This window comes from Rhopilema esculentum, chromosome 21 (assembly GCF_057945365.1).
Source record: "Rhopilema esculentum isolate cy_ngs chromosome 21, ASM5794536v1, whole genome shotgun sequence".
In the NCBI taxonomy this organism is placed as follows: Eukaryota; Metazoa; Cnidaria; class Scyphozoa; order Rhizostomeae; family Rhizostomatidae; genus Rhopilema; species Rhopilema esculentum.
In genome coordinates, this window is record NC_142835.1 from 8,904,626 (window position 1) to 8,919,963 (window position 15,338).

The following is a 15,338-nucleotide window of genomic DNA, read 5'->3' on the forward strand; positions in this document are numbered from 1 at the left end:
GCAGTTGTACACAAAGTATTTCAAATGTAAGGCGCCAACAGCAGAGAAAAATGGCTGCTCCGTTGCTAGAATTAAAAATTTTGTAGTGTTTCAAAAGAGAAGAAGTGCAAGCAAATATGCAGCAGAGAAAGGTAACGAAATACTTAACTACATTTCGACACAAGCATGATCTATTCTTTTTTTAGCACCTTCTTATGTAGATAGATAAGGCATGGCTTTTAGCATTCTCCTTTTTTCTAAAATTCAAAATTCATTCCTGAATATTCTCTACATATTTCAAAGGTGGGGGTAATGCAGAGAAATTGGGGGTTTCGCAATATATTTCGCTTTTTATTCTTTTATATCTATTGTTATCAAGATTATAATTAATGAAAATGCATATCATCGACTACTAAGCAACCAAAATTGTTTTGTAATTCACACTTACTTGAATATCATATTTTATGATTTTATGATTTTATGAATGTTGTATGTTGTAACAGATTTATGTTATGTTCAATGGATAATATTTGTATTATAGCCTATGGGCCACCTTCCATTCTAAAGTATTTCTGGCCTATCTTGGAAATGGAAAACCACAACAAAGAAAACAGAAGGATGCTCATGTCATCAAGAATTTTGAAGCCAAGCCCTAATGAAGAGGTACAAGCATATGTCTTTTAGCTAACTTTTATTTAAAAAAACATCATATTATTGCATAAATGATTATATAACACACAACAGTTCAGTTATTCATAAATTACTGGCAGGGAAGTTTAAGCAAGAATATGTAATTGACCCCTGACTGCCCTTTGTTTGAAACATAAAATTTTGTACTTGTTTCTTCTTATTATCCAAAGATAGTTTTTTGGACACCAAGAAGCTTTGCTTGTTGACCAGTGTCTTTGTCCTTCCTCTCAATGTGACTACACAGTTGACTCTGCTTATAGACACTATGCATGATCTCACACTACTGTTTGCAGTTGCCTAAATTTTAGACCCAAATGTACCACATTATTCTGTATAAGCTCTGTTCAAAATCACACTCTTCTTATTGTCACACATTTTCAACTAACATTTGGTGTGGCTATAACCATAGGATTCATATTCCTGGCATTGCAAAGAGCTGACAACTCTTCTCACTCTAGTTGAAAGTTTGGTCATGCCAGAAGTCAAACCCCAGAGCCTTGGATTTGTAGTGTGTGACCCTAACCGATGCGCAATCCTCACACCTAATATAAGAAAACCTTCCTTTTATGAATAGATGCAATAAGCCTCATTCAGCTTGTTCTATTAAGTACTATGCCTTAACAATATGCATTATCATCATGTTCCTTGAACAGTTTTAATTTTTCTATACAGGAAGCCATTTTAAAGGGAGTAATAGCTGAAAGAAAAAAGCAAAGGCTGCTTCAGGTATGCTTCTATAGACTTTATAAAAAGTACAAAGATTATGATTTACCAGTATAAGTAGTGCTTTCCCAAATATTTCTAATGGATTTTTTGTTTACAGGGAGCATTTGTTACCATTTATGCCATTCCACAAAAAGCACTTTATGCCATTTCATCTTAATCAACCTCATGGTGTTTTGAATATAACCTCTGTTCAAAATAGAATCTTTCTGTCTTCCAAGTTGTTTTGGTAAATTGATCTTTCTTGAGTTTTTCTAACCAAAAGTTTTCACCCCTACCATTATGATTGTTTTGTATGAAAATCGGTTTTTAGGTTCGCAAGCAGCAGAAGAAGCTGTCAGGAAAAGTGCTTAATGCAGTAAAAAGCAAACAAGCAAAGGAGATCAATTCTCTCAAAATGCAGTTGCAGGTAGCTTGAACCTTTTTGTGAGGGAATCCTTCTTTGCTCCTTGTGAAACAAATGTGCAAAATGTTCTCAGAGAAGATATAATCTAGTTGTTGTTGCTTACTACATGCATTTTTAAGTATAAATTTTACTAAACATTGCATCAAGTCAAAGACATTCAAAGAGGAAATGCAAAGAACAACAAATAGATAAAAAGCTTTCCTGAGACATGATTCAGAATAATAGACTGGTTTCATCACATCAGTTTGAAAGAATTCTAAACGTAAATCAACCAGCATAGGTCTCAAATTAAAAAAATTATTTGCAATGATTTTAATTCTTACTATAGGATGAGTGGGAAAGAAATGTTTTCTCTGAGCTTCAAGACCTTGAAAGGGAATATGAGAATAGGTTGAAGACATTGGGAGAAGGACACAAATCTGTTTTACAGGTAACTGAATCTTGATAGTCTTGTATGGTAAGGGGATGGCACATTTTTCTTTCATGTCCCAAAAGGAATAAAATGAAAAACTTAGAGAGAGAGAGTAACTGGTGAAGGGGCACTGGCATATAGTTTTTCATTGGCAACGAATGACTAAGAGGTCCATTTTCGCTTTTCCAAAAAATGTAGTTCAGTTTATTTGTTCAAAGATGTATCTTTTTCATAAAGGTGTAATTTTTGGTGGATTCTGAGGGAGGCCCTTTTTACCACTGTATTTGATGCACAGACTTGCAGAATTTTAATACTGCATTTTGTAGTGTGGTAACATGCAATGTGGGCTAGCCAAGTGATTCTGCTGCCTCGATGGAAGAGAGAGCTGCACAGATTTGATCAATCTTGCTACCTTAATAACATTCCGCATAAATTCGGAAATAAGCTACACAAGCAAATTTCCCGAGCACCAAAATCCAGGATATACTTTGCTAGGATTTTGCTTCACTTTCCTCGTTTCACTGTTAATAAATCTGCTTTGAAAAAAGATCCTTTGAAGTTGCTCTTATACTTTGTTCTTGTTTTGAAAGGTTCCAGTTAAGGATATGTCAAAATCTGAGGAACTCATGAATCAAAGGTAAACGTTGAAAGCAAAGTATTTTACGACGTTTTTTAAGGAAAGTTTTGATTTAGTATCAGTTCACAAATATCTGGTAGATCGTTGTAGCATGAGAGATCCTTCAGTTGGGGGCTGGCTAGCATTTGAAAAAAATTGGCCATTATTGGCCATTATACTATGAATTGGTCTCATTTCACGCATATCATGTTGTAAATAAGTATACCCTTGAATGGGCATTGGTAGGTTTGCTATTGTGGATGGCCATTACTGTTATTTTATTTTGTGCAGAGCGTGCTATTGTTTAAAAATTTGTCTTTTTATGGAAAAAATGACACAGTAAATAAAAAACAATCAAACAACGCAATCGCAACGAATTGCTAATTGCTGCTTGTATGTTTGTCAATGAATACCTTTAGGTAGTAAATAGTTTTGTATTCTAATGAAGCATGTTACTACATAGATCAGCAGGTTGGCATTTCTTTCGACTCTCCTTTATAACCTTGTTAAATGTTTTTTATTCTGACTCAGGGCAAAAGAAAGACACCAAGAAGCATTAAGAAAAGTAGGTTCTCAGACATATACGATATGAATCTCGTGATGATGAGACTTATAACACACGTTGAAGGGTTAAAATGAACACAAAATGTAAACAATCTTTGTAATGGCCTGAATAGATCTGAAAACAGTATTATTACCAAGTTTTTGACACGTTCTTTTCAACCGCGCAGAAAATCTCAAATTTGTTGAAAATGTTCTGAAATGTTCCATTTCTTTCAAATACTGCTTTCTATTTGGTTAACAACTTTTAGCTGTGGCGCCTTCTATGGTGTGTTTTGAAAATATGCAATAATGGAAATTGTGTTTTTAAAGATTGCTTTGAATCTTTCCATAAACTAATTTATGCTAAATGAAGGCATTTCGTTATTTGTTTTATTCTGTTGAAATCTTTCTCTCAAATGATACGAGATTTTGTGAAACATCTTTAATCATTACTAATCTTGGTTTCAAGTAAAAAAAATTCTGTTCCTTGTGGACATAGCGCAGTTACCCTTACTTTGAATCATTAATATCAAAGGTCACTTAAAATCTTGTGTACATTTTGGAGTTTCTCTTGCAGCTTGCTGAGCAAAGAGCGTCTTTAAGAATGATGGAAGATGAAAAGTCGAAGTTAAGGTATTGAGCCTGTTTCTCTAGATTTGCTTCAATTTGTTAAACTGTTTACATTTATTTACATTTTATAATGGAGAGGTTAGGGGGTAGGGAGAGGGAGGGGAGGGGGGAGCAGGGTGTCAGAAGAGAAGAATACCTGAAAGTTTGGGTAAAATATATTAGACCCTGGTTATCTTAAGTGAATCTCTGAAGAAGACAGAACGTTATCAGCGCTACTAAATGCTTGGTCGATCGCTCTAAGCTGGATAGATCGTGCTTTGGAAATTGAAGCAGCTGTGAGATTGCTACCAAAAAGTCAGCACAGATTCTCAAACATTCACTTGAGATTGAGATGAAGGAAGAATAAAGTTCATGTATAGAGGTAATTACAGAAAAAGCAAAGTAAGGGGATATATTTCGCCCTTGCTTTGTTGAGTGAAGTTTCTAAGTATTCTGGATTGCGGATTTATTATATTTTTCCCCATTATAGATTTAAAACATAGTTTTGAGCTTCACTTAGCATTATTTAGAATTACTTAGAAGGTATTGACCTTTTGGAGAAAAATATTAAAGATGAAATATTTGATCGTTGGCCATTTATTCCAGACTTAGAGTGGCTGCGGAGGAGCAAGCACGCGCAGCCACGGTAGCCTCAAAGCCACCTCCTGCTCCGGACTTTATTTTGGTAAGTGCGAGCATTCCACTTAGGCCACTTAGCAAATATGAGATTTTTCACGAGGATATGCAGATTATCTGCAATGGCTGCTGAAAGTCTTGGCAAACTGGCGTCAATTTTCAAAGGCCATCCAAAGAACACTAGCCACCCTCTCCTCCTTAAAACACTGTTTGTTTACGATAAGGCAAAGAAGAAATTTAGAAGGACGTTTTTTTCCTGTGACTTTTATTATATTTTTCTAAACTATCGACATTGTTCTGGTCTGGGGGAAGAAGGGGGTTGAAGTAGTAGGTTGGGGAAAAGAAATGGAAATTTGAAAAAGCACAATGCTAGGTGTTCCAAGTACCCTTAGCAGGGATTGTATGTTTCTAAAGTTTCTTTTGAAGCTCTTAATTTGGCAGACTTGTACTTGATTAACTTTAAACAGATCTTTATAAGCTCTCTGTGTATTTTATAGCAAATATTTAGAGTGTTATTAGAATAGAAAAGCGTGGTAAAGTATGCTTTTAGGTTTTTGCATCAGCTTCAAAACAGTAATCTTATCTTTAACCTCGTTTTAGAAGCCGGAAAGCAAGAGTCGTGAGTATTCGTTAAGTTCTTGGAATTTTTGTTGGTGTTTGGCAACGCTTTTTGAAATGACCAGCTACAGTTTCACACTGAATCCTTTAGTAGCCATATGTTTCAGTTTTGATAAGCAAAATTTCTGAATGAAAAGTTCCTTGTGCTAATGATCGATTATATTTTGAAGCCTCACCTCTAAACAAATGACGGCTAAAAATAAGGGACTGAGAACAATTTTGCTTTTTAGCAGTATTATTTCAATATCAGTCCAAATCATTTTCGCTTTTATTGCAAATACAATACCAAAAGTGGCAGTATAAGGTCGGTTTTTAAAACTTTCGAGCAACAAGATGAATATTTGTGAAAATTTGTGGTTTACTAGGCTCAAATTCGAAAAATGAAAAAGTTTAGGAATTCATAATGGCGAAGACAGCTTTCTTTGAAACACTGAGATTTTTTAATATTAAACAGTCTTTGGTACGAAGATGTTAAAATGAATTTTTGTTGTATTGAAAATAACAGCATTTGGCTTTTTTGTATATGAAATGTTGATATCATCATATAAATATATCTACCATGTGTCCCATATATTTTGATATAATATTTTTATCACGTATGTCATATGTGTGATATTGAAGATCCATTAGTAGGGCTCCGTTTTGGGTTTTTACAGTGATGAGCAGATATACCTCTGTTGCTGGACGAAAGCTAGATTAAATGAGCACTTAATGTTAGAAAATGAAGCAAGAGCTTTTTTGTCAAAGTACCACTCCAAAGTACAAAGGTCGCCCGATCCCAGACGTGAAGACTACAACCTTAGAGCTACTTTGGCACTGCCTTCAACCAACCTTTTTTAACTTCAAGGTGGCTCAACGCTCTCAAGCAAATCCAAAAGTATTGAAAGTTTCAGCAGTACAAGGTTTCATATGCCCGTTGTTTATGCTGAGAAAGCAGACCAGACAACAAAGGTTGGTTGAAAAGTAAACAGTCGACAGTCATCATTCCTATTTTTATCTGTTCATTTTAAGATTTCAACATTCACCGTGAGGTAAATGTTCAAATACCTTGCGTTAAAATACACACTATAGTCCGCTTCTTATGCAACCAACTTGTAGGAGATAAAGGAATGTATTTAAAGTTTGTATATGCTATAATGACTTAAGCCAGCCTTACGGTTTACTGGAAGGGTAACTGTAGCAGAGGCACTTTTCTGCTAGGGATTTTTATGGATTCATGACACTTTCTAAAAAATGTTTTCATCGATGTTTGCTATTTGGATTAAATTCTGTTTTAGAAATGAATAGAATATGGATTTCAAAGCAGAGTTTCCCGGAGTTTTTGTCTATGGTATTTTATCTTTTAATGCACTGGGTATACTGTTTAGCTTAGACGTTTAAGTATGATGGATTTTGAATCTTTGAAGCAGGTGGATGCAAGAGAGGCTGCCAAGAAACACGAAGAAAGGGTTTTGCAAGAAAGAGAAGTAATTTCTTTTTTTAAGATTTGTAGAAACTATAGTTTACTTATTAATTTATCTATTTGTGCATTTAATTATCTGTTCCAGTGTTTGAATGAATTGGTTGTTCAAAGTTTCTTATGAATCTAAGATATTTCGTCTTTCTCATTTTCGATACATAAATATTAATTGCCATTGAAATACAAATCTTTTATCGAAATATTTCATTTCTCATAACGATGTTTCTTTTACCACAGCTTCTTGATAAAGATCTAAACGAAAGAAAAGAGAAAGCGAACCTTAGACACCAGCATGCAAGGCAGCAAGTTCTTTTGGACCAAGTGCGTTGCATTTTTTTATTTGGTCTTTCATCTTTTTATAATCTTACAAAATTCAGCAAATACATATCACGAGACATACTGCCTACAAAAAAGCACTCTGCAATACTTCTGGCTGATACCCACCCAACCCAAGAAGCAAACGGCTTTGCCTTCCATGAAATTAACATAAAGCGGAACGGTTTTGTGAATTATGAATTATGAAGCAATTCGCGCTGCCTAATCATGTAGGAAGAAAGGAATTGTAGAAGATATAACGTAAGAAAGATTGTTTGGTTTAGGGAAATTGAATTTGGGTTTAGGAAGATCGAATTTAAGTTTATGAAATCGAATGTTGGTTTAGGGAAATCCAATTTTGGTTTAGGGAAATCCAATTTTGGTTTAGGGAAATCCAATTTTGGTTTAGGGAAAATTCAGTTTTGTTTTAGGGAAATCAGACTTTGGCTCAGTTACGTTTTGAGGAAGGTTTTATTAGTATACGTAAAACCACTGTTGTGGGGAACATTTTTTAAATAAAGCAAGACCAGCAAAGGTTTTAAATGCAAGCGAAACTTCGATATTTACCAAATTAAATGCTGTTAAAATTGCTATCTAAAAACTTTCTTAATAGAACTCGGGATTCGATTTTTCTTGCTGGCTGTTGAACTCTTTTGCAGCTAAGGAAAAGTCCCTTTAAACCGAATTCCGTTTTCATTAGTGGCAAACTTGCTGATAGTTTCTCATTTCTTGTGTTCTTTTCATGTATATTCCTAGTGAAGTAATCTTTCATCACATCGCAGACGTTTTGTTGAAGGCTATCAAAGACTAACGTACACGCTCTTTTTCTAATTTCTGCGTCCATTTTCAGTAAACGTAGGTCAACCGTCACGTTGTTCTTTTTCAACTTCTCCACAGTAGGTAGTAGTTAGATATGGTATCTTAAGCCTCAATTAGGTTTAGCAAAGTTCTGAATATCTTCCTCAGCCAAATTTGAAACCTTTGGGTCTGGTTTGGGTGTTTATTCTTGTTTTTAGAAAGTTTTCTTGAAAAAAGTGACTTCTCGTCTAGTCGAAAGATCGATTAATGATGCAACTTGAAGACTTGGAATTCAAAGACAGAGTGAGACGACAGCAAGTTCTTGGAAATATACCGGTAATTTAGACCCATCGTTCTTAGATCTGCTGATAAATGCATTCGAAAAGATATGCTTAAAAATTTATTTTGGTACTCGATATTTACTAGATATAAAATGTTTTTAGAGATAAACATGGGCCGTTAGAATCTTTTCAAATCGAAGTTTCTGGAAGCTTTCATAAGCTCCTTCTATATCTTTGCACTTGCTAACCAATAGCTTTGTTGCAAAGTTTAAAGCTTATGTCTAATGTGAACTATCAATGATAAGTAATTGCGCTAGTCCAGAACAAAGAATATTTGTTGTTAGTTACTGAAATATTTATCACCGTTTACTCCCGTAAACAGAAGCAAGTGTTTCAGCCTCCATATCAGAGACTCGAAGATGCCAGATCGAGGCAGGTGATGCTCGAAGAAGTGTTTGAAAATGCACATATGCCGAAGCAAGGTTATCATTCAAAAAGTTTGCCTTTTTCAAATTTACATCTAATTCAATTCTTGAAAATATAACTTTTATCCACATGTAAAATTACGAACTTTGCGGTAGTATCAAATGTGCTTTACAAGACCATCTCAGGACACAATGGAGGTTTGCTTGGCAAATAATGTTCCTCGTTTATACCTTGACCGTGTGACCATACCTTGTGACTCCTATTCCTCGATCTTTTGAAAGCTTGCTAATTCATTCACTTTATTTAGCTATTTAATAATGAAAGGGAAACATACAGAGTTCTTAATTGATGACGTCGTACGAATATTTTCCTAGAATTAAATTTAAATAGACTGAGAAACAAGTAATACCCCTAAATATGCAAAAGAAATGTGTTCCAAACTGGCTAAGATATGACGACATGAGCATTGGCTCTAACCCAATTAATTCACTATACTTTGATCCTGGTTCTAAAATATCTGAATTTGGTGGCCAAAAATATTAATCCACTAGTAAGCTTGTTTCTTTCACTCGCTATATCCCGGCCAGTTTGCGGTAAATTCAAGATGAACATTGATCTACTGCAAATATTGTAATCCAGGTATTTCACTGTGTTCTTTCATGTTAACTGATTAAAGGCGAAAATTCTAAAAATATACTCTTTATGACGTCACACTTAATAACTCTATTGTAATAACTCTCGCTACAATTTCTAGTACAGCATTAAAGAGTATCTACAATTTCTCGTCTTCCTTGTGCTTATGTAATGCAAAGGCTTCTCTTATGAAAAGCAACATCCCTGATCAATAATTGTATAAGAATCTTGATTTTCTTCTATTTGCACATCTTCCAGATACACGGAAAGAGGAACTGCGTTTGGATCTTGACAGCCACTTGGATGTAACAGAGACCGGTATATTAGTTGAAATTAATATTTAAACCAATTAATTTCTTCCTACTTCTTCTCACGCTGTTGTCATTTTGGTAGTAACTGCGTCCTATTCAGTACCTATCCAGTATTAATTTTGTTTGTTATGACAAAAATTGAGGTTATTGACATTAACTCGTTTTCCTCTTAAGATAAATCCATATTTTCGAAATCGAGTCAAAGGTCTGATCAGTATTTGCAGCTATCTATCTTGACATGTGCAAGCCTGGCCGTGAATGATACGCGATTATGCGCGGGCACCCTCAGGAGCACGATTCATCTCGCGCTTTTGAGCATGTTCTTGTCACACCCTTTGGTTAATCTTTTTTCATCCAAGCAATTGTTTTGAACGCAAGCTTAGTTAAACAAGCATATAGATTAATCAATGGAGTTGTGCGTGTTGTACGTCGAGTAATGAACAAAAATTATGAAGATTTATGCTCGAAATGTCGTACTAATGATTCATTTCTTGTACAAAGTCGTTATTTTGTTGTATCAATTTTTGTTCATATTGATTAATGCCTAGGAAAGTCTTCAGAAATGTTTTAAGTTAAAATATTAAGTTTAGTCTCCTTATTCAAATTCTTGCAAGTTCCGACAGTTAAGTGATTCCCAGAAAGTTTAGTTCCTTACACCTTTAATTAAGTGCCAACCATGTCACCGTTCTATTTTTAAGATAATTTTACAATAGTCAGCAAACCTGTTTCATTTGTAGACTTTCCTTACGAATATCATATCACGTGTCATGTTAAAATTCGCGCGTTTTTTATCACTTGCCTGCTTAAATACTAATGGCTAGGCCCGATGGGACACATTTCTTTAATTTTTACATATTTGAAAAGAACCCACACTCAGAAGCTCTTAGATTGCATTTTTGTTGCCACTCACGGAATCCCCTTCGCCGTTTTTTAGACTTCTTCTTGTGACCAAATCTGTTTTCTCAACAAAGATACTCTTGTTTCAGATTTGTCTCAACCGACTGGTAATGCAGATGAGGATGAAATAGTCGAGGTAACAAACTATTTTTCTTTGCTGCTTATATAACTTTGATAGCAAAAAGAATTGTCCAGCTCTATGGGCGTATTTACCTATCCAGATTCAGGTAATCGACCTGTTGGAGAGGCCGAGACAATAAAACTGGGAATTTTAGGAGCATAAATCATTCAGATTAAAGTACTTGACTTGTTTGAAAGACTAAAGGAAGAAAACCGGGATATCTTGGGGAGCCTAGATGCATCATTACCTTAACCTTTTGTTTTCAATTCTTGGGTGCTCTCAGTCAGGTTTGCTTATACATGGAAGCTCAAATTATCTGGTGATTACACGGGTTTTGACATAAAGACGATGAATCATGGTCTAGCAATCACATCTACCGATCAATGACCACAAAGTTATTTGCTGTTAAGAATTTAAGACTCCAATAGTTAGCTACCTTTTCCGACTCATAAGTTTCAAAGATTTGCTGAAATTTGCTTAAATTTGCTGATTCCAAATTTAAGTAATACCTCTTTGTATTGTCTTGTCGTATGATATTGCTTAGAAAGTCTAATGTTTTTGAGAACCTCTTAATTTCAAGTATATATAGTGTTTGTTTATACAAATTAATTGTACTGTTACTATTTTTTCGATTGTAGTCGAAAGAAAGCGCCGATCCTTCTTCTGAATCGCATGTTCGACTACCTGACGAAACAGAGTTTGATAAATCTGAAAATGCAAGCTCTAGAGAACCACCACAACAGACGAAAGCTGAATCTTCAAACAAAGTTCCAAAAGGTATTTCCCGTTTATAAACTAAGTTTTAATTTGGATTTTTACTGTTAGAAATTTAATGCAATTTACTGTTAATTTCTCTGCGAGCTTGGGACGTCACTTTATTTTTGTTTTCAAACTAGATTTTTTCAAGCCACGTTTACATTTTTCCAAAACTGCATTCCATACTGAGTCTTCCTATGAAAAGAAGTTGAGTTTTTTACAATCAATATTGTCGCCTCCTTTTCTCTTAGAAATGGCTTCACAAATTTAGTCAAACTTACGCTTTTTCTCTGAAATTCTTCAGAGTATTAAAATGTTAGAATAATGTTCAAAACCTGTAAGTTAGGAATTTTTTATACCCAGTTGTGGGTCTCATTAAGTCAATCAGAAACGCAAGCACATGAATTTTTATTTTAGATCCTTCGAGTCGAATGCAAAAGTTAATGAGCAGAATTCGTAAGCAACAAGAAGAATGGACGAAACAGAAAGCCGATCGTGAATCTCAAGTTTCAAGCAACGTAGATTCACAAGATGAAAACGGTATGTTTGTTTCTTTGTTTTTTGTGTGTCTTTCCTTGGAATAAAGTAAATAAGACACCAAGAAGCTATCAAAAATCTTCTTCTTATTTTCTCTTCCCAAACGCTGTGTTACCAGATGTGTAAAGGTATTAAACCAAACCTTGTAGGTGCGCAACCAGTGTCACGAGAGCCAAATTACTTCCTTCGTTTTCTTTTTCCATTTTAAGTCAAAGGAAGAACTTGAATCACGCCACTCTGCCTCTCAAAACCTGATAGTAGTCTCATTCTTCCAAGCAATTTTCTTTAATGCAATCATTTGTTGAAATCTAGGTGTCCGCATTCTGTCGCCATTCTGTTTTCATGCATTTTGCTGTTGGTTTTAGGCCAGTTTGAAGATGATAGTGAGACAACAGGGAGTCTTGTTTCTGCAGACATTGAGAGGTAGGCCTTAAAATGAAAACCACCAAAACAGCTTTCTTTAAAATAACTGTATTTCTTTTTGCATTATATTAAAGACTTTCTTTTGTCAACTTAAATGCAATCAAGCCGTTGAGTTTTAATTAAAATTCAAGTATTCATTGTGCGTCTAATTTTCACATGGTTTATAACCATGGGTACATTTTTCAGATTGATTAACCTTGCTGCCTGTGACATAAATATCGTCTCTTTAACATTAAGTTATATACATATCGCCAGACCAGCCTTTCCATAATTATAGACGTTCAAATATTTAGCCGCTGGCATTTTCAGTTGTTATTTAACAACAGCTTTGAAAGTTCGGAAGATAATGCTGGAATGATTAAATATAGGAAAACGGGATGTGCTGCTAAGTTGAAAACATATGGAGTGTACCTTTCGTTCTAGATACTGATATCTCTCTGTAGAAATCAAAGAACATGGAAATTTATTGTCTTCCAATGTTACTTTTCAGTGCCCGATTTGCAAGTAGCAATGGTGAGAGTGCCCAAGATGGCAAGTATCTATTTTATGAGATTTGTTTTTTATATGAATTTACAGAAAAACTTCGTTGATTGATTTTGAATATTTCTTATTGCAATAAAGAAATGTTCCTCATAAGAAACAAGTGCGTCTATTTGCATTTATTTTACGCCTAGTATTAATGTTTGGCTAATTTTAGTTTTCTCGGCCCTTTCTCTGTTTTATACATTACTGATCATTCTTTAATTTTTTCAGAAAAAGATGGACAAGAGACAGCCCAACCAAAAGAAGATCCCAAGGAGGATAGTTCACCGAGCAAACCAGAAAATGATTCTCTTTTGCATCCATTTGAGAAGGCAAAGCTGGTTAGATCAGCCAATAGCAAGGAAGGCAGTGTTGCAAGTGTAAAGCAATTTACAGACCCAGAGGTTTTATCTGATGTCACAAAGCGTAAAAAGACACTTGAGAACCAAAAGTACTTGCTGAAAATTCAAAAGCAAAGGCTTGAAAATGAGTTGCTTAGACAGAATCTTCAACAAACTGGAAAAGAGCTGGATGACTTGATCAAACAAGATGATGAATCTAGTGGCCCATTTGAGGTAGTGGTTGATGTAAGCGCTGATTCTACTTCAAGCTCTTCCCAAGGCATTGAGGAAATTTCCCCTGACAATGAGCGTAATTCCGCAAAAAATTCTACTCAAAAGACTCTCCTTACTTCTAAAGATTTCTCCTTTTTGAATGGCCTATCAGCTTCACAGCAAAAAGAGCTATCAAAACGCTATCCGAACATTTTTAGCGGGTTCCTTACCGGTGACGCAACTATTGATGATAGTCGAGATGGTGATGCAACTCGAGTACCAGTCCAATCTTCTGGAGATTCAACAAATGTCCAGCGACCAACCACTTCAATTACCGATCCGCCTGGTGAGAAAGACAACATGCGACTTTCGAAATCAAGAGTTGATCACGAAAGAATAAGAAAATATCAGGAACAGTTGCTTCAAAAGCAAAGATGGCTTAAAAGTCGACAGGAGGTAGTGCAGAAACGTTTTCCAAGTCATGGCAAAGACTTAGGCCAGTTAGAACAGGAGAGACCTGCTGGCCAGGAGGATATTGGTAAGCAGGGCGGTGACGTTGCTTTTGAAGCTAGTAAAGCTAAGGGTGTTGCTGAAACTACAGAATGGCCTAAGATTTCAACAATGTCCGGGTCTACCGTGCAGACTTCAACAAAGAACAGTCTTACTGAAGAAGCACGGTATTATCCGCTGAAGGAATCAAACACTGTCGAAGAAGAAGGGGAAAGAGCTGAGATACAGCAGCGACAAATCGAGGCAGCAGTACGCGATACAGACATCTATAAAACTGATACCGAGGCAGCAGTACGCGAACTTGCGACATTGCTCTCTCAGTCGTCATCTTTGAATAAAAGACAGTCGGTTTATGAGCAGCTTCAGGCATTAAGATCAAAGGACGATAAGGAACAAAAATCTCATAGGCAAACAAACAGCTTCGTAGAGCTTATTCCACAGACAGCCCGATCTGAGGAACAGAACGGTATAGAAGAAATCTATATGGGTAGAAACATGTCTAGCAGATCAATTGATTTACCTGTCCCTAGGGCATCGGTGACCTTACCCGAATCCAGGACCTTCGCCGAATCAAGGCATCATATTGAAGATGCACCTAAACAAAGTAATGTTAATGACTTGTTGAATAGTATGGACTTCCTAACCGTTGATGAACCATCAGAGTTTTTGCATTCACATGTTTCAAAGACTCTTGAAAACCCAGTTAAAAAGAACCAACGCATTGTGTCAGGCAAACCCACTTTCTCTCCGATACAAGAAGTGGAAGAAACAAGTTTAAGAGAGAAGAGCATGGAGAATAAAGTTGTTCAAGGTTTGTATCTTGATTTTTCATTAGAGTTGAGTAGAAACCGACATAAAATATCGATAATTCTGTCAATACGAATAGAAATGAGGGCAAAAACATGATCATTACGAACGCTTCAAAGCTGTAATTAAATTGAGAAAATATTATATAGGCAATTAAGATTACCGTTTAATAGCCTTTCATAAAGTGCTTGATGCCGTAAAAGCAGAGCTGTACATGCTTTTGGTGTATAGAACAGGAGAGTTCTAAGTTACTATCCAAGTTAATCATTTGAGTTGCAATTCTTAATCAAGCTGACGATTGCATTAAGCGTGAACCTCGAAGTAGCAACCTAGAACCGTCCTGTTCTCCATACACCAAAGCCTGGAAAATGTGTGGATGTAATCAACGATTTGCTGTTTGTACATGCATAAATTCTGACTGAACATCACATCAGAAGCGGAGATTCATTTTTCAGACGCTGAAAAGTGACAAAGTTTACCGACAAAATTGTTATAACTTGTTTACGTGTTTAAACTGACAATTTATCCAAAGCTGGGGGCACAAAGCTGACAATTTATCCAAAGCGATTGGAACTCCTCGTTGTTATTATCCTTAACTGCATTTACAAAACCTCTTTATGAAATCGTTTTTGAACAGGTACAGCAAGCGTTTCTTCCTTGACGGAGCAAGAACTTCCGATGTCTATGAAGTCTTCATCTGGACACAGCCATTCGTCTCTGCGAAGCAGCGGGGCTTCCGGTGGTGAGTCAAATGTT

The 15,338-nt window shown here is 35.6% G+C and overlaps 1 protein-coding gene across 1 annotated transcript in view; it reads left to right on the top strand.

Moving 5' to 3' along the window:
- Positions 1–15,338, top strand: part of LOC135684257 (uncharacterized) — a 23,892-nt gene continuing 8,554 nt past the window's right edge. The window contains exons 1-23 of the mRNA XM_089115176.1: positions 1–131; positions 521–642; positions 1,342–1,395; positions 1,706–1,801; positions 2,127–2,228; positions 2,801–2,847; positions 3,358–3,391; positions 3,947–4,002; positions 4,585–4,663; positions 5,215–5,233; positions 6,080–6,183; positions 6,642–6,698; positions 6,929–7,012; positions 8,057–8,140; positions 8,468–8,567; positions 9,403–9,462; positions 10,442–10,488; positions 11,112–11,250; positions 11,647–11,769; positions 12,132–12,189; positions 12,680–12,720; positions 12,943–14,586; positions 15,220–15,324. Of these exons, the coding sequence (XP_088971302.1) occupies positions 568–642; positions 1,342–1,395; positions 1,706–1,801; positions 2,127–2,228; positions 2,801–2,847; positions 3,358–3,391; positions 3,947–4,002; positions 4,585–4,663; positions 5,215–5,233; positions 6,080–6,183; positions 6,642–6,698; positions 6,929–7,012; positions 8,057–8,140; positions 8,468–8,567; positions 9,403–9,462; positions 10,442–10,488; positions 11,112–11,250; positions 11,647–11,769; positions 12,132–12,189; positions 12,680–12,720; positions 12,943–14,586; positions 15,220–15,324 (3,208 nt within the window). The 5' untranslated portion in view covers positions 1–131; positions 521–567. The remainder of the gene's footprint in view (positions 132–520; positions 643–1,341; positions 1,396–1,705; positions 1,802–2,126; positions 2,229–2,800; positions 2,848–3,357; positions 3,392–3,946; positions 4,003–4,584; positions 4,664–5,214; positions 5,234–6,079; positions 6,184–6,641; positions 6,699–6,928; positions 7,013–8,056; positions 8,141–8,467; positions 8,568–9,402; positions 9,463–10,441; positions 10,489–11,111; positions 11,251–11,646; positions 11,770–12,131; positions 12,190–12,679; positions 12,721–12,942; positions 14,587–15,219; positions 15,325–15,338) is intronic.